The 21,307-nt window shown below is 42.5% G+C and overlaps 1 protein-coding gene across 8 annotated transcripts in view; it reads left to right on the top strand.

The window, feature by feature from the left end:
• The first annotated feature begins 652 nt into the window (after positions 1-652).
• Positions 653-21,307, top strand: part of LRRFIP1 (LRR binding FLII interacting protein 1) — a 112,099-nt gene continuing 91,444 nt past the window's right edge. For all 8 annotated transcript variants that reach the window (XM_027637404.1, XM_027637403.1, XM_027637401.1 and 5 more), the window contains exon 1: positions 653-780. In XM_027637404.1, coding sequence (XP_027493205.1) covers positions 691-780 — 90 coding nt within the window. In that variant the 5' untranslated portion in view covers positions 653-690. The remainder of the gene's footprint in view (positions 781-21,307) is intronic.

The following is a 21,307-nucleotide window of genomic DNA, read 5'->3' as shown; positions in this document are numbered from 1 at the left end:
TTTCTCATACAAGTGACTACACACTGGAATAGATTGCTCAGAGAGGGTGTGGAGTCTCCCTCACCAGAGATACTCCAGAAGAGGAAGAACTTCTTTCTTATACAAGTGACTACACATTGGAATAGATTGCCCAGAGAGGGTGTGGAGTCTCCCTCACCGGAGATACTCCAGAACCGTCTGGACACGATGCTGTGCCATGTGTTGTGGGTTGACCCTGCTTGAGCAGGGAGGTTGGACCAGATGGGAGCTGCTGTGGTCCCTTCCAACCTCACCCATTCTGCGATTCTGTGATGCTGGGACTTTCCTACAGCTCGGCGGGGAGTCCGGGGACCCCAGGCAGGAGTGGGGCTGTGGGAGCAGGAAGGGGCATGAGGGCACCGAGCAGGGCCCCCCTGGACTCCGATTTTGGGGAAGGGGGGGCGTGAGGACAGCGGGCAGGGGCCCCCCTGAATCCCTTTTTTAGCGGGACTGCGAAGGCACCGCGCAGGGAGCCGCCGCATCCCCGTTTCGGGGGGCGGGAAGGGGGAACGGCACGGCCCCGTCCTGCCCCTCAGGGCGGGGGGCGGCGGCGCATGCGCGGGGCGGGGGGCGGTGACGGGCGCGCCGGCGGAGGCGGCGGAGGGAGCGGGAGGGTCGGTCGGGGCTGCCGGGGAGCGGGGCCGGTCCGGCTCCGGTCCCGTCGGGTCCGCCATGGGGACGCAGGGTGCCGGGAGAAAGCGGCTGCCGAACCGGGAGCGCCTGACGGCGGAGGACGATGCGCTCAACCAGATCGCCCGCGAGGTGAGTGAGCGGCGTGAGGCGGCATCCCCCCTTTCTCCCTTCTCCATCCTCCTCCCTCCCCTCTCTTTCCCCCCCGGACTCCCCCGAGCGCCGCGCAGGCGCCCCCGGCCACAGACACCACGGCGGCTCAAGGGCGAGGTAAAAACCCGCTTTCACCTCCGTCTGTGTGACCATTGCCGGGCACCGCTCCGGCTCTCGGTGCGGGAAGGGGCGTGCGGTGCCGGAGCCACCCCCGCTCCAGCGCCTCCGGGAGGGGACATCCATCGTCTGCTGCTGAGAACCACTGAGACTGGTGTTAAGCACTGAAAATAGGCCGCTCGGGTGTGTTACGGATACTTAAAAATCATGGAGTCGCAGAACGGTTTGGGTTGGAAGGGACCTTAATGATCATCTAGCTCCAAACCACTGCCGTGGGCAAGGACACCTCCCGCTAGAGCAGGTTGCTGCAAGCCCCATTCAGCCTGGCCTTGAACGCTTCCAGAGATGGAAGTGAAAAAATAAAACTGGAATACTGCAGGCTGATGCTGGGTGTAGGCATAATTGAACCCTCTGACTTGAAAACTGACGTATATTTATGATGCTGGCCACTAGACACTGCATTGTGCTCAGTGTGACTTTAACCAGTTAAACCAGCTGATGGGTGGCTGCTTCCTACCTCCTTGTTCTTCTTGGGTGCAGTTGCATTGGTTCAGTGGTAACTGGAATGATGTGAGTTCGGGTTTTATCTTTACTAAATCTTACTCGGGTTTTTCTGCATCCTTTGTCCCTCAGTCTTCCAACAGGAGAGATGGGCAACCCCAACCTGAGAGCAGGATAAGCAGCTCTGGGGTTGTTCTCTAGTACAGAACCTACAAGAAAGACAGAGAGGGACTATTTACGAGAGCATGTAGTGACAGGACAAGGGGAAATGTCATCACACCGACAGAGAGTAAGTTTAGATTAGATATTTAGAAGAAATTCTTGACTGTGAGAGTGGTGAGGCACTGGCACAGGTTGCCAAGAGAAGTTGTGGAAACCGCATCCTTGGGAGTGGGTGACGCTCTGAGCAGCCTGGTTTAGTGGAAGGTGTCCCTGCCCATGGCAGGGGATTAGAACTAGATGAGTTTTAAGGCCCATTTGAACCCCACCCATTCTGTGATTCACCGTGTCTAAGCTGCTCCAGTGCTGGTTGCTGCTGAAGGTGGCCATTTGCTTCCTCTAGTATGGGGTATGTGAGTCTCCTCGCCTGGCATTGGTCTCACCCCAAGATGGGTTGTGAGATAAATAGCTCTTCTAGAAGAGATTTAAGTCTCTTGTGGTTTCCTTTCCTGAATCACAGTTGCAGCAGGATAAAGAAGGATGCTAATTTGTAGCTTATTTTTGGTGTCACTGCCTGGTAGGTTAACTGTAGCATCATGCACCATATTGTCAGTAATGCCTTTACTATTCTTGTGTACCATTTTGAAGTGGCTTGTAGCATCACTGGAAAACATGCAGTAAACTGATTTTTGTGTGAGTGATTCAGATAACGTGTTTCCAGAAGGCAGATTTTTGTGGCAGTTTGATGAGAAGATGAGAAAGTTCCTGGGGATGGAGTTTGAGATAGGAGGACAAGAGTATCTCATTGTCTGGACGTAAAATAGCAAGAGTGATTGTGCTGTCTGTTAGAGTTTGTGTCATGATAATATCCTAAGAATCGTTTGGGGTGAGAGTTTAAATTCCATAACTGTGTCCTGGCTGTGCTGTCATTTGATCAAGGAAAACATTGTAACAGAGGGCCTAGGTTGTCCTTTGTTGCACGTTTTTCTCTCACTTTCTCTTTTCTTTAACTTAGGTCTGATTTTCACTGCATTGTGCAGTGGTTTGAGGCTCAAATATTGTGGTGTTTTGTGGTTTTTTTTTTCTTCTCCTGGGGTTTGTTTAAAGGACAACTCCATTTGCAAAAAGCCCAACACAAGCATGTCTTTTATCTTTTCCCTTGAGTGCTAAAACTGTGAACTGCCAAGTTCAAGGTTCAGCATTTTCCCATATTATTTTAACTATTTGCATTACTCTGTCTCTGGGTTTTATGCACTTATTATTGTTTTGTTGTTTAACTGCCTGTTTTCCACACAGAGGATCCCATGAAGGATTGCTTCTGTATGATCTTAAAATTCTTAAAATATGTAGATTAAGCCTTTTGTCCCTTCCTAATAGGGATGCTGATAGTCTTTATGTTAATAAGGGTGTAAGGGTTACTGACATTTGGTCTCCTGTAGCCTTCCTCACAGGTGTTCAGACAAAACTGGGACATAGACATATTGTGTTTGCACACAGGTTTTCACTCCTCTCTTTCCTTTGGTCTTTGCTGTCCAGAAGACAGAGGTGCTTGCAAGTTATTTGCAGACCTAGAATCTCATTTTTCCTGATAGGAGCCTAAAAGAGCATCCAAACCAGACTGATCCATGGAGGTTCTTTTACCTTGGGATCCTGCGAAGTGAGCTGAAATACGTACATCTTCTCTCCTTTTGGTTTTCCTCCAGAAAGATTGTGCTGCTTTGACACTTTCCAGTTTTATTTTGTGTTTGTCAGTGTATTGATAAATCCACCGTTCTTGCTCTACTGCATGCTTCTATTAGGAGAAGGCTTGTGAGGACTCTTAAACTCCTGCCATTTGAAGCATGATTTTTATTTTTTGGAATTTGCAGCCAGTGTGTCTTGTGCAGTCTTGCGCAGACCGAGGGAGAGCCTGGTGTGGTGAGGAGGGCAGCCCTCGGTCTGGAGGGGAAGTAACTAAGCAAGCGGAAGGAAATTGTAAGAGTGAAGCACATTATAGTGACAAGGGCTTAGTAGCAGTGTTAGTTGTGTTAATCAGTAGTAGTAAGTTTTAATGTTTGAGGCCATGTCTGAACTGGATGAGCTGCTTGTAGTTCATCGCCTTGTCTAGACCTAATTAGAAGGGAGGTAGAAGGCACAGTGCTGTACCGCTAAATCTGGCTGCGGAGTTCCTGGCAGACGTGGTAATTAAGTGGATGGCAAATATGTAAATATAATTAACAGGAGAACACGGTGTGCTGGGTTTCTAACAGCCACAGACAGCTGCCGCTCAGGATTTGCTGTACGCACACCTGGCTTGTATTGCTGAGCTTGTTTTTCCCCGGGTGTCAGCTCTTGCAGATGGCAGCGAAGCCCATCAATGATCGGCTTCTCCGCTTTCAGACTCGCACTGACGCCAGTAGATTATTCGGTGTTTAGGTCAACGGAAACTTTTGGGCTGTTTTGTTCCTCGGTGAGTGCATGCCAGCAGTGTTTGCAAAATCTAGCAGTTTGATACTCTTCAAGGTCTGTGCCAGCACAGCCAGCGGGAATCGCGTCCGCGTGCTGCGCAATCATCTGCCGGGCTGGTGCATGCGTGGTTTGGGAAGGCAGAGTCCTGGGCTGCTGAACCTTACAGGAGCTGGCTTCCCGCTTGGATTACATGGGTTTGATATGATTACTTGAGACACTGTTCCTAGGGGAATATTTTTCTTGCTAACTTCCACTACAGTAATAATTGTTACACGAGCAGAAGGAGTTTTGCAAATCCAACAAGGAACTGCCATCTGTGTCAATGAGGTATTTTTCTCACAGGCAGGTAATATTAGTTACTGGTTTTTGTTTTCTTGAATGAGGAAGAGAAGGTCAATTTATTGTTTTTATTAGGAAAGTAATTGACACCTTGTTTTGCCACTGTTTTGCAAACAAGTGTGTTATACTGCTCAGAAAAAACAATCCTGCCCTGTGTCATCCCTGTGCTAGAAATCTTTTTCATCCATGATTTTACAGTGTAGAACTCTTTAGCTAGTAATTAATTTGAAATTAGTAATTCAAGCAACATAATTTATTTTTATTGTTAAAGAAAGTAGTGTTATGACAGTTGTGTCTTTATTCTTTGTACACTCTTACGTCACTTTCGAGAATTGTCACCTACGTACTTGTACATACATCAGTATTTTTTTCTCAATAACTGCAGTGATCAGTTTATGGATCATTAATTTGGTTGTTTCACTGAACTGTTTAGTTTGGGCATTAGCTTATATGCCTAGTGATTCAAAAATTGGAATGTTGCGCTCTCATGAGGAGCAACAAGAGCTCCTCACTCTGATTAGAAAAAGCTGATTAGAAAAAGCTCAAAATACAGGTGAAACCAGCCAACCAGTAAAATAATGATTACAGTAACAAGGTATTAAGGAACTTCAGAAGCCTAAGTTGGAGTTTTGGGGCTAATGGAGAGATGCTGTGATCACTGAATGTGAAATCTTTTTAATTGAGGGGATAATTTGGGGGAGAGATCTCTGGTTTATACAGAATTTTGGGTGACTTCCATATGTAGAGATGGAAACAATTTGATGAAAGTCGAAGCTAAACCAAGCAGAATGGATATTTGTATGAGCAAACACAAGCCACTCAAACTTTATTGAACTGTTATGCAAACCAGAGCATTTAAAGCAGCGTGTTCCCTAAGGATATAGGAGATAATGCCCATGTAAGATCTGTGTTCCTCTTTTGTAGTGGTGGAACTTTTTTGAACAGTATTTGGCATTACAGATGTGTGAAGGCTTTTGTAAGCCAGATGAATATTCCAAGAGAAGCCCTTAGAAACAGTCTAACTTATGTAGCACCAATACTTGACTTATTTTTTTATTGTATTACTTTCTACCTTTCTGAGGGTTAACATATGATGTGAAGAAGCATGTCTGACTGTAAGTCTCTCTTCTAGAACAGAAAGTTATGAAAGCAAGGGATGCTCTTGGAGGGCTTGACTCAGCCCAGCTGACCTAAATATAGGAAGGAAGGAGGACTTTGTAGGCGATGCTTGCCAGTAGGGCGTGGGGAATTGTTCCAAATTTGAGATGATTTTATGTAGCAAATATGTTCTTCATCAAACACTCCTTTTTTGCTAATGTTTTGTGTCTGTATATCCAACAAACGGCATTGGCATCACTTACAATCTTTTCCAAAAGAAATGTGTGAAGGAGCAGCTCTGGATGGTTTGGGAAGCAAGATAAAAATCCTGTTTGCCACTGCACAGTCTGCCTCACACTGTGCCTATTGCAACTTGAAATAATTAGTCGCCTGCCTTTGTGTCCGTGCCTGGCCCGAGTCCTCTTCAGCTGTTCTCTTGCTGTCCGAGGAAACAGCTGTTTAGGAACTGTGATTCCTGTGTCAGTCGAGCAAGAGACTACTGGTAGGATTAACAACATGGGAAGCCCAGCCTCTTTCTTTGCAAGCCCAGATGCTGAGCTTGGCTGCAGGATGTAATACTAATCATTACCTCATCTAGAAGGATGTTTTTCCAGGCCTGTTGCTGAATGAAGTTGGAGTTCAGATGTACTTGCAAGGCTTTCAACACTGTTCAGATTTTTTTTTCATCCTTTGGTTGCAAGGAGCATAATCCACATAGTATCTGGGGCTTGTGAAGCAAGGTATTTGTCCCTCCTGTCAAGTCAGCAGGTTGCCAAGGCAGTGAATCTGTCTAGCTAGACAGAAGCACTCGTAGGCAATCCTTAAAATAGCAGCTCTGAAATATCAGCTGTTGTCTCGCTTGTGTTGAAATACTTTTTGGGGAGAAGCTGCCCATTGGAATGGTGTGGGGGGGATGGGGCAAGGGAGCTGCAGCAAGCCAAATTTTCCTTCAGAGAAGTCGTAAGGTGGCTTGGAGAGTTTATTTTAAATGCCAGAGATGCTTCTGAGAAGGGAAGGTGCATGGTCATTTCAGAAGGGAAGGTGCATGGTCATTTCAATACCAGAAGCAGAGAAAGCTCCACAATGTCTTGTGCTCTTGCTCATCCCTCTGAATCCACCGGAGATGCAGCTGGTCTTGCACGTAATAGAAAAACAGCTGATTTTTGGGCTTCATCACTTGGGAAAGATGAAGGAAGTGCTTAAGGGCTTCTTGGGGGAAGACATCTGTAACCATCTACTCCCAAGGCACTCTCCTTTCCTTTCACCTTATTTAAGTTATGGAACAAGAAATAGGCTGTAGAACTTTCCCAGCTAATGCTGGAAAAATAGCTGGTATGTGCATTGAAATTAGAACATTGTATTAGGCAAAAATACATTTAAAATGCATCCATATGGGCAGGCTTGGTGTAGAGTCTTGCAGTTGGTGTTGGCCAGTTCCTAGTGAACATGTCTTTCATACCGTGGGTAGCTGGGATGAGTTGTGGTACAGATCACTGCAGCTCAAGGGTGCTGTGATCCCTAGATTCCAGCCCAGCATCTTTGTCCCTAATTTTGCTTTAAACTCTTAAGAGTAAGATGCTGTAAGGTAAATTCCTGCTGGTGAAGAGCTGCTGTGTGCCACTTCATCCTGTGAATAGCATAATCTCTTACAATAGAGTGAGACTAGTGACAGTATCCTCTCAAACAGAGTAGTCTGATGTGCTGGAGCTCAGGAATTTTGAGGGTGGAGAACCACCAGTGTTGCTGGTAAGTTGCGAGAAATGTAAGGCAGCTCTCAGAGACCTGGTTGTAGAAGATTTAACTGTTGAAATTAAAGCTTGATATGGCATAATAAATACTAAATAAAGCAATGCTTCACTGGTAGGCACATGGTGGTTTTAATGATGCAGGAAGAGCTACGCAGTGCTTGCAGTGTGCAAATGACTTCAAGTAGCTGAATGACCATGTGACATAATGTTCTTGTATGAAAATGTGTAAGTTCTAGTCAGGCTGTTAAAAAGTAATGATTTTTGGAGGCTACAGAGAGGGTACAAAAGTCATGTGTTCAGAGACTGGAAAAAACACAGAAGTACTGCTTTCCTGTTGGCAGGAATTTGCCATAACTCTGCCCACTGTGCAAGTTTGACAACTGTCCTTACCCAGAGTACTCACTAGTTAGACCACAGCACCAAAGAAATTTCCTATTAATATTTGGATGGTTTCTAATTCTGCCTTTAAACAAACTTAACTAAGTGGCATGAATCCTTGCTTGAAGGGCAAGGAGTGGGAAATATTTCCCAGTGAGCAGATCTAGGAGCACTTTTATGGCCTAACCAGTAGAGACTTTTGAGTGTTGGGAGGGGAGAAGACACAAGCTAACTCTGACTAATGCTGTTTCCAAAATGGAGAGTTGCTTGTTTTGGCTTGTGGATGCGTGCCTAAACCAAAAACTGGGCAGAAGAGGGTGTATCCCTGGCTCAATGAAGCAGTGACTAGTGTCTTCCCAAGATGGCTTTGACTTGCACTGCAGCATCTAGCCTGCAATCCTGTGCTCTCTTCCTTCATCCCCTCAATGATTCATGTTTTCCTGTGTGAAGTGTGTGCTACTTTAGGGTGTGGCATTGTGAAAGGGGGGATGTTGGTCTTCAAATCCCTTGAAAACAATGTTGGGTTTATTCTCAGACATAAAAATTTGAAAGTTTTAACATGACTAGCTGTTTCTCAGTTAAGGAAGGATGGATGTTTTGGGTTTTGAGCATACTTGTACATAAAGGGCACAGCTCTGGTCTAAAACTTTGAGTGACTAGTTCTGACTTGAAAGTTTCACTGAATACTTTGAAATAACTTTTGTTAATTTAGCAACTTAAGATACTGTTTGGTGCCAACAAAAATGAGTGTCTGAACTAATTGCTCATTAAAAATTTCTGACCTAGAACTGGGAAGTTGATTCCTTTGAGATGCACTTCCAGTATGAAGTAGCCTGGGTGTGATCTGAAGAGAGATGGATTTGTTCAGTCACATCTGCTTTGCCCTTCTGTGAGCCAACAGCTTGGTGTGGACTGTGAATTTATCCACCTAAACAATACTGCAGCATTTAAGAGCTGAGCTGGAGACAAGGAAAGTGATCTGATAGTGCCCAATCTGAGCTGTGTTCCAGTCTTGGATGTGGTGAGGAAGCCTCTTGGTTTCCTGTTGCTTCTAGCTCCTTGCTGGGTTCATCACCACTCTTTCCTCCTTCTTGCATGCTGGTTTCTCTGCAAGAGGAGAGCTTCTTTTGTCACACAGCTTAATCCTGACATTAGACTTGCAAAAACACTGGATGCCTTCTAGTTCTCCAATGCTTTGTGAGCTCCTGTGCTCTGGGGCAGAATACTTAGATTTTATTTTTGTATTATATGCTGCTGTACAAGAAATCAGAGGTTTTGGTAAACCAAAATTACCAGGTGTACCATCATAACTGTGCTCCTATTTTTAATACCTGGTAATTAGGTAGGGCAGTGCATGTTATCATTGGTGTGTGAAGAATGGCACAAATGATACTTAGGTTTCAGAGCAACAGTTATCTTTCCTCTTAGCTGTCGGAAGGTTTACGTGAATGAGAGTGGATTATTCAATCTGTATTCAAACTTCTATCAAAGAAACAAGCAAGATGGTGTCTCCGACTGACTTCCTCAAAAATAGATCCCTCAGAGTTGGCCTTTTCCTACCATAACGTCATTACTTGCAGTTTTTGGATGTAATTAGTGTCAGATTGATTTATCTCTCCCAGAATGGAAAAGCTTACTGGAAGAGAGTTCCACAAATACAGTTTATTTGCGTGTTTACTGGTTTAGGTGTTTGGGCAGTGGCTTGTGTTAATATTGCCTGCAGTGCAGTGATGATGCCTCTGTCACACTGGTGACTCTTTGCAAACCATTCCCGGAGTCCAACAGATGCCTTGAGTGCAGAGCTCTGCACAGGCAGGGAATGTAAAGAAGTAATATTTCTTCCCTCTTGGTTTCTACTTTTGCGTATCTTGTGACCTTTCCCTTTGCCAGTATCTGGTTTAAATTTAATATTCTTTTTTTTCTTTGCCTTCCTCTTCTGAGTACTTCCTACGTCCCAAAATAACCTTTCCCTAATCCCACGTTTGAATACCATGTTTAGTTGAGTCTGTCTCTTTTGTCTGCCTTTGCCAGCCCCTTCCAGTAGACAGAAACGTAATACAGGGGTATCTGGCACTCTAAAAGCTGGGTCAGGTTTTTAAACTTGTTCCCTCAGGTCAGATGGATTTCAGGCATCCCCACTTGGGTCTTCTAATTATGGAGCGTTTATCAGCTAACATACTAGGATGACAGGAGAGCAAGGAAAGGCTCTTGGTGTGCTTTACATGCAGAAAAATCCCTGGGCTCTGGTCTCCTATCGGACTCTTGTGGCTTCACATTTTTTCCCTTTTAAAACACATGTTGCTTCAGAGTCAGATAGTTCAGATAGGGCTGTTTTTATCTGTGCTGGTGTGCTACAGTCTTCACACAAACCCATGAAATCGTATTTGCTTCTGCTGACTATGAACAGTAAAAGAAAACAGCCTACTGGTTTGGTGTGGTTTTTTTTTTTAAATCTGTATTTGCTTCTTGTTTCTCTCTGATTGTAAACTTCAAGTCCTTTCAATGGCCTTGCTAGGAAAATAGTAGGTTTAATGTTATGTGTTTTTAGGAAATAAGTCAGTTAAGACCGACTTATTTTGATGGTCTACAACCCTGTTGCTTTGCTGTGCAACTGTGTATTTCCCATAAACTGTTTTCCTTAAATTGTCCATTCTCCCATACGAAATGTGTGTGTGCTGGTCTTGGTTTTCTTCCTTTGCTGAATGTACTGCTGGGCTCTAAGAGGATTTACATTGACAAATATGTTGATTCAACATCTGTTGAAAATGAAAGTGGGCTTCTGGGACATGTTGTGGGATACCCAAAGGTCATGCTATTCCATTGTTTCTTAAATATGAAATTTAAATCTGCCCCGATGTGAAATGAGTACATTGAAACAGTGATGTGACCTAACCTTTAAATGAACCCTGGAGGAATCCAGGGGCTCTGGGAAATAGTGTACTTGTGTGTGGATACAAGGGATAATGTCAGTGTTTTATTTATAGAGGGTTATGCAGTGGGTTTAGTAATATTTGTCTATTCTTGTTTAATTACCCGGGGAAAAAAAAATCATTATTTGTTGAACTGGAGCAAGCAAAGAAAGGTTCTCTGTGTGTGCTGGTGAAATGCTTTTGTATCACTGATGGAATAAGTGTAACCTGTCAGGCTTAACAACAGTTTTCAGATGAGAGGTAACTTGTTGTCTAAGCAAGCAATATACAAATTTAGCATTAGAAAATAAAGATCAGTGGTTTTGTAGTGAGCTATACTCTTTACAAAAATCTAGCCTCATTTATTGGGGAGGCTCAACCTGTTAATACAGAAACAAGCTTCTTAGATATGGATTACCTAGAGATGTTTCTCTGGGGTCTGTTACCTGTGCTTTTGGCTTAGCAAGTCTCCTCTTTCAGTCTTCCCACTCTAAAATCACCACAGTGTGCCAAAAAAATAATCTTGGATAAGAGCTCTGTGAATACAGCCATCAGGTGTAAGCCCCTTGTGTGTGACATTTCTAAGATTGCTGGGTGCACCTCGGGAGCTGGTGGGAAACCTTAAGGGAATTGGGTGTTCACTGTAATTTCCTCTAATCGAATGTGATTCTCCAAGGGCTGAGCTGCTGCTGGCTTATCCCATTCTCTCACCACTTCTTGTTACTTTGCCATTTTTCAAACACAGCTGTTCCTGACGTTAAACTTACCAATCAACACAATTTGAGTGTTAAATAGACTGTGAGACTGAGGATAAAAGTCATGATTGTATCTGCTGGGTGGTAATCGCTGTTAGGGAAAAATGGAGCAAGCAAAGAAAGGACCTGAGCAGGAGAGAACTGTCTCTGTCTTCTGCTGCTGATGTATTCCAGGTGGCATTCTCTGATTTCCAGAACTCCAGTAAGCAGCCATGAAGGTAATTTTTCTGTTGTACCACTAGACAAGGCGTGTGTGGCCTGGTAGTGTATTTCAAACTAAACTAATTTGTTAATGAGGGTTAGGACACAGATTCTCCAGGTAATCTGTTGTGGCTCAGACCCAGTTTGGATGCACTAATCCTGTCCCACCCCCACGCAAAAGCTGTCCAATGGTTTCTTAAACAATGCTGTTTTTTTAGCTTTAATCCGAGCCGATGGGTTGTTCAGCGCCATCGCACCCTGGGCAAGTTGTCTTGGCATGTCCCAACTCTCTCAGGGAATTCCTCTTCCCATGAGGGAGTGGGCTGTGGAATGATGGCAGCATGAGAGGGTGACTCCTGTCCGCTGACCAGGTAAGTGTGTCTTGTAGATACAAATTGTTGAACTGGTTGAGATTAAGGGCACAGTGTGATTTTCTTAGTTGTTTTTGTTTGTTTGTTTGTTTGTTTAATTTATTTTTGACAGCTCTCTTGAAATTACTTGAAGTGAATTTTTAAAACGTGTTCTCTGTGAAATTTCCTGTGTGCTTTTTCTGCACACTGAAATGTAGAACTTGGCTCCTCTCCTGAAGAGACGTGCTTAGAGCACCATTGCTAAATGTTTGAAGTTTGATTTTTTTTGTTAATGAAGGACAGAAAATCCAGTAAAGCACGGTGTAGTAGAAGCTGTTATCCATACTCTGCAGCGTGCAGCTGTACTAACAAGAAAAGGCAATTTCACCAGGCTTTTTTTTAAGGTGGTGTCTCTGGATATAGACACTTTTCCTTAAATCAGATTCGCTCAAGCAGGTTTTGGCATTTCCTTGGTGGATGTTACAAATGGAGAGTTCCAGCTTGTATTTGAAGTGTCCTGGCTTTTCCATGAGAATATGGGTAGCCTGAGGGAGAGCTGCAGGCTATTTGTTGTAGCAGAATATCTAAGTTATTCAGAACCACAGTCTCTCTGCAGGCAGGTAATACGATTTGAAGAATTCCATGCAACTCTTTCCCACCTGGCTCTCCCCAAACTCTTTTAAACAGGAGTCATCCACTGCTTAACAGAAGTATTTAACAGTGAGGGGCATGAAAAATCACAATTTTTACAATAGTTCTCTTGCATACGCTGAATTTTTATTTTTACAATAGTTCTCTTGTATATAGTGAGTTTGGTGTGTTTTACATGTAAAATCAAAATAATCCTCTCTGGTGACATGTCTTGTAGGGTCCTTCATGCAATTTAATTTATGTACTAGACTTGTGATCTTCTCCAGTGCTTATGATGACTCTGGGTCCTTCTTTTAAATTTCATATAAAATCAGTGCAGTTGAAGAGAGTGAAAAACCAGTGCCTGGCAGCTTTAACTTACACAGTGTCCAACCAAACATCGTAAACGTAATAAAATGGACTATTAACAAATTGCTTTATTAACTCTAATCAGTCTAAAGAGCTAAATTTAATTAAATCTGCTTGTGGATGAGAACATTCCACTCAGAGAAGTGCACTAAAGGTCATCTCCTGTTTTGAATTTTAATGTTGCATGTAAAAATTTGTTTTGTCTTTCATTTGCTTGACGTCAGGTAGGAATGTACCTTTAGGGATTTATTATTATTACTAATTATTTGAAGAGGTCAGATATTCCTGACTTTTGTGACAGAAATTAGAGGTATACCTATGAGGTGTGAGGAAATAATTTGTCTATTAGATGTGTGTAGTTGTAGATATTTATACTTACTGAAATGGAGGTTCCATGTAAACAAAGATTGAACCCTTTGTTCTGACTTCATACTTGAGTGTTTCTGTTTTGAACTCCCATTTATGAAAGTACTTAACTCTAAACAGTAATTTGCTTTTTAAATACCTTGGTTTGTAGGTCAACCCTTCTCAGGGAAAAAGGTACTTCAATGAGGAAGGAGGAGAATATCTGCTTTCAAATACATGGCTGGGAAAGAAAAGTGCCACTGAGGGCACCTTTTTCACTGCTAGAAAGTTGTCTTAGACTTAGGTTTTTTAAAGGATACTGAAACTATATTGAGCGTCCACATTTTTGAGTGGCTTCTACAGCATTATCCCTCGTTTTAACATTTTTTAATTAATTAAACTTTGGAAGTAGGCTCTGGACATCAGTCTTACCCTGACAACTTAGGTCAAGTGTCACAACACACTGATTTTCCTCCTGCTGTCAACAAGCTGTGGGATTGAGGATCAAAACTGTTGCAATGAGTTCTTATTATAGATAAAATAATAATTATTTTGACTGCCTAACAGTTTAAATAGTACCGATATCAACTGTTAGTGTCGGGTCCCTGTAACCTAGTTTGGTTATGCAATCTGGTGAAGTCAGGCTGACACAAACACAGTCAAGTGTTCCCTTTGAAAGAATGTGCTGTGTAGCACCTGAGATGAGGAGTAACACCGTGCTGAACAGTCAGTGCTTCCCAAATGCTGGGGAGACACATGCTAAAGCAGAGAACAGGCTTTCTGGAAAATAGACGTGTTAAAAATCCATCAGTAGGCATTACAAAAACTCGTTGCACTTGAGTTTTTGACGTTACACTTCGGGAAGTTCCAAGAACTTACACTGTGGGCATTGCAGGAAATCCTACCTAGCAGCCAAAAATCCAAGTGTCACCTTGGGAAGGCCTGTGGAGTTTTATAAACTTTGTTGTGCATAACTGTGTTATGCCGATGTTGTAACTGTGTTATGTTACAGCTGGAAACCTTCGGTGTTTTTATTTCTGTGTGGGATAAAACCCACACTCTTCTATAAGTAAATGTGTGATGGTTTCTTGGGTGTATTTTTAATATGCTGTTATGAAGGAAACAAAGGCCACCCAGGGGAAAGGTGTGATGCTGGTACAGAGCAAAGGAGCAGCTGACAGGGTCTGATGCTGCAGCCTGGGAGAGGAGGCAGGTAACCCTCTCTACAACTTTGTAACTCCTGAAATATTTTGTCTGCTTCTGCACTCAAATCTTTGTTTCTGCTGCTTTGCGTGACATGCTTTATGAAAGGCTTTTTAGTATCTCAAGGAAATTCAGTAATGAAGTGTAATTGGTAGGTGTGATGGGTTTTTCCAAAGACAGTGTTAACTCTTGTTCCTCGAGAACATTATGAGGTGCTTTGGTTGTTTGAACGTAACTCCAAAGAGGGATTTCTTTTTTCCTTATCCAGGAGAACTTGCATCCAGCATCAGGGAGGCCATATTATTCAGACATACTGTACACCAGACAGCCAGTTTATATATAGAAGCAACACACTTCTAGTACTCTCTTTAATGTGCTAAGCTTGACAGAATTCCATCTGAGATGCAATAAGTGATTACCCTGGCTGGATTTGCTAGTTGGTGAAGACTGAGGAAAAGAGGGAAGGTGTGGTATGGCAAATAAGGAAAATACAGATAATTAACATCATATGTTGAATTGTTTCCTTCAAAACTTTATACATGCTTTGAAAATGACTAATAAAGTAGTTGTGTGATTTATTGGTTTGTTTATTGCCACACTATCTTCAGCTTCCTTTTGTTTCAGTTCTGCAACAGGAATGCGGGTGGGCTGGGTGCAGTGAGATGTACTGTTCATCCCAGTACTGCCAAACCAGGACAATTGTATAAATGGATTTAATTTCCAATTCTGTAGCACTGCAGTGGGTTCATTGTGAAGTGTGACCTGATTGTACAGGGAACACCTTGGGAAATACAGAAATGAGATTTGTTTTATATAACATAGTGGGTGTTGTTGATAATCTTCTGTGCTCTTAGTTATTAATTTGAAATAGCTTTTCTTGCACAATAGTTTTTAAACCACTTCTATTTTTATAATGCAGGAAAATACTTAGGCAGGGTGGGAGTCGGCGATAAATATTTTTATTCCCTAAAGTAATGGCTCTTGGCCAACTTCTACACTCTTACTCATCAGCTGCTGGTCTTAATTCTGCTGAATTCAAACTTTTTTTTATCTCCAAGAAGCATAAATAATTATTTATGCATGATTCTTACTCCTGAGTTTTCTTTCATTAATGAGATGCTGTAATTCCTTGATTCTTGAAGGCAGTTCCTTCAGGAGCTTGGCTGTGCCACTCCGGTGTGTGACACATGCAACTCAATCAATAGAGGTGTTTGCTTCTAAGTGTCCTTGTTTCTTTCTCAGGTTTTATCAGAGATGGAAACCCTTGAAAGATTGTATGGCTGTCAACACTCAGCACAACATGTTTTTTTTGCATAAGAAATAAATGAAATCAAACTTTCAGCATAAAGGTCTCTCTTTAATAAAAGATCTCCAAACTGAGGATGGAGTCTGAGAACAGCAATGAATTGTCACTGTGTTGGTTTATCTCCTCATCCTGTTTGGTTGCTTGTGCTGTGAGATTATGCTACATAAAATTATAATCCCAAAACAGAAAAACCCACACAGTTAAAGCTTCCTAGAAGTTTGTCAGTCAGTGCTTATTTTAGAAATGGGCTAATTCAGGGGCATGAGAGATCGTGGTAATGCCACCAAATGCTTCAGTAGTCAGATATCAAAGTGCTTTGTGTTTGTTTTGCTTGAATGCAATTTAATGTTGCTGCTTTTAGAAAATAATCAGTGTTCTGTGCCACTGCTTTCTCATTTTCATGCATCCTATGCTGGCATCAGCTCTCTTCATTGTGGAATAGGCTAAGCTCATGAAATCTAGAAAGTTTAGTCTTCCTTTTGGTTACGCTGAAGTGAAGTGCAGAAAACAAGAGAAAACAATTTCATTTTATTGTTTGGTGGCTTTTTCTACCATCTCATTGTTGGAAATTCCAGGGGAAAGGGTTATGGCTGGAATGAAATGGGGAGTGAACTTCCTTCACTTGGACATTGACTCATACCAAGAGTGATCCTGGCAAAGAACCATGGGAAAATCCATTCTGCTGTGGCAGTCAAATGCTACACTGTATTGAGGAGGGAAGATAAATTGATCGTGGAAAAAGAGGAGGTTAAAAAGGAGAGAGAGGTGTCTTATACATTAAATATCTTTGACAGGAAAGTGTTGGTGTTGATTTTTAACAGCTCCTTGGAAGTTGTGCTGTCGTTATGGGAGGGGGCATGATAATGTGTGAGTGTCCAAGTAAAGCAGGGGCCCTTTGGTGAGAGATGGGGGGCAAAACACTGCTTAAGTCTTGCCTGACTTGCACAGGCATCAGAACAGAACCCAGTTATGGTGCGTCTTTGTCCCCCTTTTCTTAATTCCCAAGCAGTTTCTTCCTCACCTTGCTGTTTCCTTCTGTTGGAGAGGTAAAACAATGCTGTCTCTGGCACAGCTTTCAGCCTGTGGTTTAGCTAAGTAGGTGTCCTAGGAATGAGCTTCCTGCCCCTAAGGTTCTGCCTTCTTCCCCTTCAAGCTGACTCACACTTGATCAAATGGCAAAGTTAACCCCTTGAAAGAGAAAAAATAACTTTTCTGTGAATGCAGAATATGGGAAAACTGCTGCCTTTTCTTTTTCTTTTTTTTTTTTTTTTTTTCCCTGTTTGGGGTTTGGGTTTTGCCTCAGTACTGGAAATGTACTGAGCAGTTATTCAGGATGAGCCAGATTGTGAACTGGCTCAATCTCTCCAGTTCAGGTGTCACAAAGGTTTTCTGCTTGTGTACGCTACTGGTTAATTTTCCATTTCTTTCTGAAAACAGATTAGAGATCTTTGGCAGCTTTTTTGGATTCAGCATCTTGGGTATTAGTGAAACCATTACAAGATATGCCTTTTTCTTTTTTTTTTTCTTTTCTTTTTCTTTGGAAGACCTGTCTTTTCCTGCCTGAATTTGCCAAGATTGGAAGCCAAAATTGAAGGATTACCGAGATGAATTGACTGGAAAGTTAACCTTGATGCAACCAGTCCTTCACCTATCTCCATAGCAGGATGGTTTTAATCTAGTGTTGGTCTTTAGCATCTGAAATTTATTATAAAGTGATTACATTGGATGGAATTGCACTTCAGAAATCATAGCCCGAGTTCAGCAAAAATTGCATGGGACCTGCTTTCTGTGAGTATAAGCTCCCTGGTGTGATGGATGTTGTATTATGATACTTCTAGAAGACAGGGATTTATTTCAAAGCAATACTGATTTATTAGTCAGACCTAGAGGTTTTGTGCTTGGCAGTTGTTCTTCTCCTCTAATACATCTTTTCCAGTACAAATTAGAGAAACTGTGCGTGTGTCCCACCAAAGTTTGGCAAGTTCTAACTATGTAACTTTAAATATTTAATCTTGGAGAAGAGAATCAGTAGGACTTATGAGTTAATGAATGAGGTGAAAGAGTAGGCAGGACAAGCCAAAAGATTCTTAATAGTTCTGGCTGCTTTTGTATCTAGTGTACCTTTTATCACAGCATTTGGACTGGAGTCACTTCCTCTCGTCCAAGATTTTTGGCATCCTGGCTCTTCTCTTAATCCAGTTGCAGAGGCTTTAGACCATGATTGCTTAGTAGTAGTCTCAAAGAACTTTTTGAAAAGAAGAGCTGGAAAAGCATCCTGGTGAAGTTCAGGGGCAGAACTATCACTTCATCTGTTCCTCCCACTCTCAGGGTGACCAAGCTGGACGGGTGAGGTGTGTGCAAGCAAAGGGGGCCAGCAGAGCTCAGTTGCTGGCAACAAATGACATCTCTGAATGGGCTGGGAATGCTCGTGTACACCTACTTCTGGTAATAAGTCCTAGTAAAACAGTAAAAAACTAGATTAGAGCTTTGCACTGTGGCTGCAGTGGGGGCTTTCCCCCAGGTAGGAAGGCTGAAAGCTTAGCTAATTTATTTTAGAAGATTATGTTGCAGTCGCTTGCCATCTGAAGCTAGAACTTTGTCAGAAAAGACATGGAAAGTGACAGCTGAGAGCTGAAAAATTCACACACCTAAAAGAGGGGCATGTCATGCTTGTTGCTGTTCATATGCTCTAAATGGCTTATGCAGGATTCCCTGAAGACATGTCCCTGCTTTATGATGCAATATTAACGTTACCATATGGTGAACCCAGGTCGTAGTTTTGCAGGTTTGGTCTTTGAGAGTGAAGTCTGCTTGAGAGTAAATCTGTGCATAACAGCTACAATTAAACCAGCCTCTGTACTGCCAGTTTGGGACCTCTCTGTGGCCTCCCTATTTGGCAGCTTTGAGTCCCTGCTGTTTCTCCTCCTCAAAGATTGCAGCATCTACTTTCCCTGTTCTCACAGTCCTCCTCTAGACCCCTGATACCTGCAGCCGTTCAGATGTCACTTGAGGCTAGAGCTTACCTGAAAACTAGATTTCCTAATTGCTGCAAAATGTCACTTGAGGTCTAAATACATGCCTGAATCTAAATAGATGAAGTACGGCATTCCAAACAGGTGTGGAAGTAAAAAGATTCATACAAAAGCTTAGGAGAAGTGTCAGTTCCTTCTGATGCTTTCTCAAAAGCCCATTTAATATCTCCAAATGAATTTTGGGATTTGCTGAAACAGGAGGGAAAATACACTCAGTTGGATGCTGAAGTTTGTCTACAAAGATGTTCATGTTTACCTGTTTCAGCTGCTCATTGTGTTGAGTGAAGCAGTTCAATCATCCTGGGCAATTCAGTATGACAGATTATCAAATTGCTTCTTTAAAGAAAAAAACAGAAGAAACTCCCCCCAAAAATTACTTGGGGCTTTGCTTTGTGCTGGTAATTATGGCTAAAGACCTCTCTGACTCTTATAATTAATGTTAATAAGCTTTTAAGTATTCTCCAAATATAATTAAAGGAAATTACATGTTAGAGAAATAAAGATTAAGTGGCTGTGTTGGTGAGGACTAAAAGGCTCTAATGGAACTGTGATTTAAAAACAAGACCTCACAGAGAAAGTGGCAGCTGTCTGGCAAGGATTTTATTGATACTTCTGGTTTGAGGAAATATTGTTTATATACATTATGCATAAAAATTAATCATTTTATCGAATAAGTTCATAATAGTAAATATACTAGGTGTGCATATTTATGTAAATAGTGCTGATTGGTTTTGGAGTGTAAACAATAATATTCAGATGAACTCTCATATTCTTTGTAAAACTGTAGCTTTACAATAACAGAATAGAATATCTCAAGTTGGAAGGGACTCATATGGATCATCAAGTCCAGCTCCCAGCAAAGGTTCACCCAGAGTGTGGTGGGGCACTGAACAGGCTCCCCAGGGCAGTGGTCACAGCCCCAAACCTGCCAGAGCTCAAGGAGTGCTTGGGCAATGCTCTGAGGCACATGGTGGGATTGTTGGGGTGTCCTGGGCAGGGCCAAGAGTTGGGCTCAATAGTCCTTGTGTGTCCCTTCCAGCTCAGCATATTTTATGTACGTGAAGTCCTTGTGTGTCTAAGTCCTTAAAATTGCCTTTTGTGGTGGTGTCTGGCTTCCCAACACTCAGCTTTTAATGGCGTTGAGTTGAAAGCAGCTTTATCTTTTATCTTTAAGATTTTGTGTTTGACAAAAGGGGTTGAGGATCCTCCATCTTCAAAAGGTCATCTTGTGATTCACTAGGTGGGGAATGGAAGTTAGGCTCTAAAATGAAACCAACTTCTCCCCCCACCCCTTTCTCCCAGTGTGAGTGTGTTACATAGTCTTCTCTGGACGTGGACAAGCAGAGTCCCCCATTAAAGAACTCTCATACCAGGACATACTGGCATTGGCTAATATTGCCTATCTCTGCTTGGATGGTTGAAGACTTGAAGGATGAGTTCATGTTGAACCTGCTCTGCCCTCCTTTCTCTTATTGGGTGGGAAGGGTGAGAGTATCTTCCCTGCAGACATTCCCATGCATGGAGGCGAACAGATTAGGAAGGGCTGTGTTACATGCTGGAGTTATGGGAGTTATTTGGAGATGGCCGAGTTGGTCGACAGCTGCAGCCTCTGCTCGCGTGTGGATGGTTTGCCTTTTGCCACAGTGCTTATTTTAATGAACTCCATCTGTAGAGAGCACAGTCCATAATAGAAAGCAGCTTGCTGGGCTGACGGTGCAGTATGGATGCCATGAGTTGTCCAGTCTGTCGGGTTGCAGACGAAGGTCAAATATGAAAAGGAGGCAGATACCTCTTTGTTTAGTGCAGAAGCAGTTTCCAAAATGTTGAGACTTTGCTTGAAAAGGAAAGAGACTGGGAGGTGGGAGAGGAGGGTCAGGCAGCAATCACTTACAAGCAGCTGACAGTTTTCTGAGAGAGGCAGCTCATAATCTCTGAAATTTATTTTGGAGTTAAATCCATGAGGTTTTGTTGTTGGTTGGTTTTAGTTTGGGATTTTCCCCCTCTCCCTTCCAAAAGTCATGATGATAGTGGCTTACCATTTGGGATTTTCCTGCTGTTTAAAGTGATTTTCTTTCCAGAGTTTCTGGTTTTGTTCAGACAGTATATTTGTGTAGAAGCTCGATGTCCTATCCTTCAGGCCCTCGCTAAGATAAATGTGACAAAGGAAACACAGAGTGGGGTCATTTTAAGATAAATTCCATCCAAAATCAAAGAACTTCTCTTAGAAAGAAGAAAACAGAATCAAAACAGAAATAAGAGAAGGAACTTTCAGATTTGGTAATAAGACTTAAATGTCACTATTTTTAGCTGCTTTACTCAGGTAAAGTCGCTTCTGCCTGAGTCTAAATATATGAAGTATGGCATCCAAAGCCATAGCTGGCTTACTGGGAATAGATGGTGTAGCATATTTTCCTTTTCCTCTGCCATAGGTTGTATGTAAATCCTCAAACAGCTTACCATCCCAAAAATAAGACTGTATAAATATCTGAACACATGGAAAAATACCTCTCCTATTACTACCACATTAGAAATTAGAAGAATTAGTCAATTTTAGGCACTCAGTGGAGACTTCTTAAATTAGTAACAATTCTATGAACACAGATATCCAGCTTTTAGGC

Source organism: Corapipo altera, unplaced genomic scaffold, assembly GCF_003945725.1.
Source record: "Corapipo altera isolate COAL_440 unplaced genomic scaffold, ASM394572v1 45, whole genome shotgun sequence".
Lineage (NCBI taxonomy): Eukaryota > Metazoa > Chordata > Aves > Passeriformes > Pipridae > Corapipo > Corapipo altera.
The sequence above is the reverse complement of the archived record's forward strand: the minus strand, read 5'-3'. Positions and strand labels throughout refer to the sequence as shown.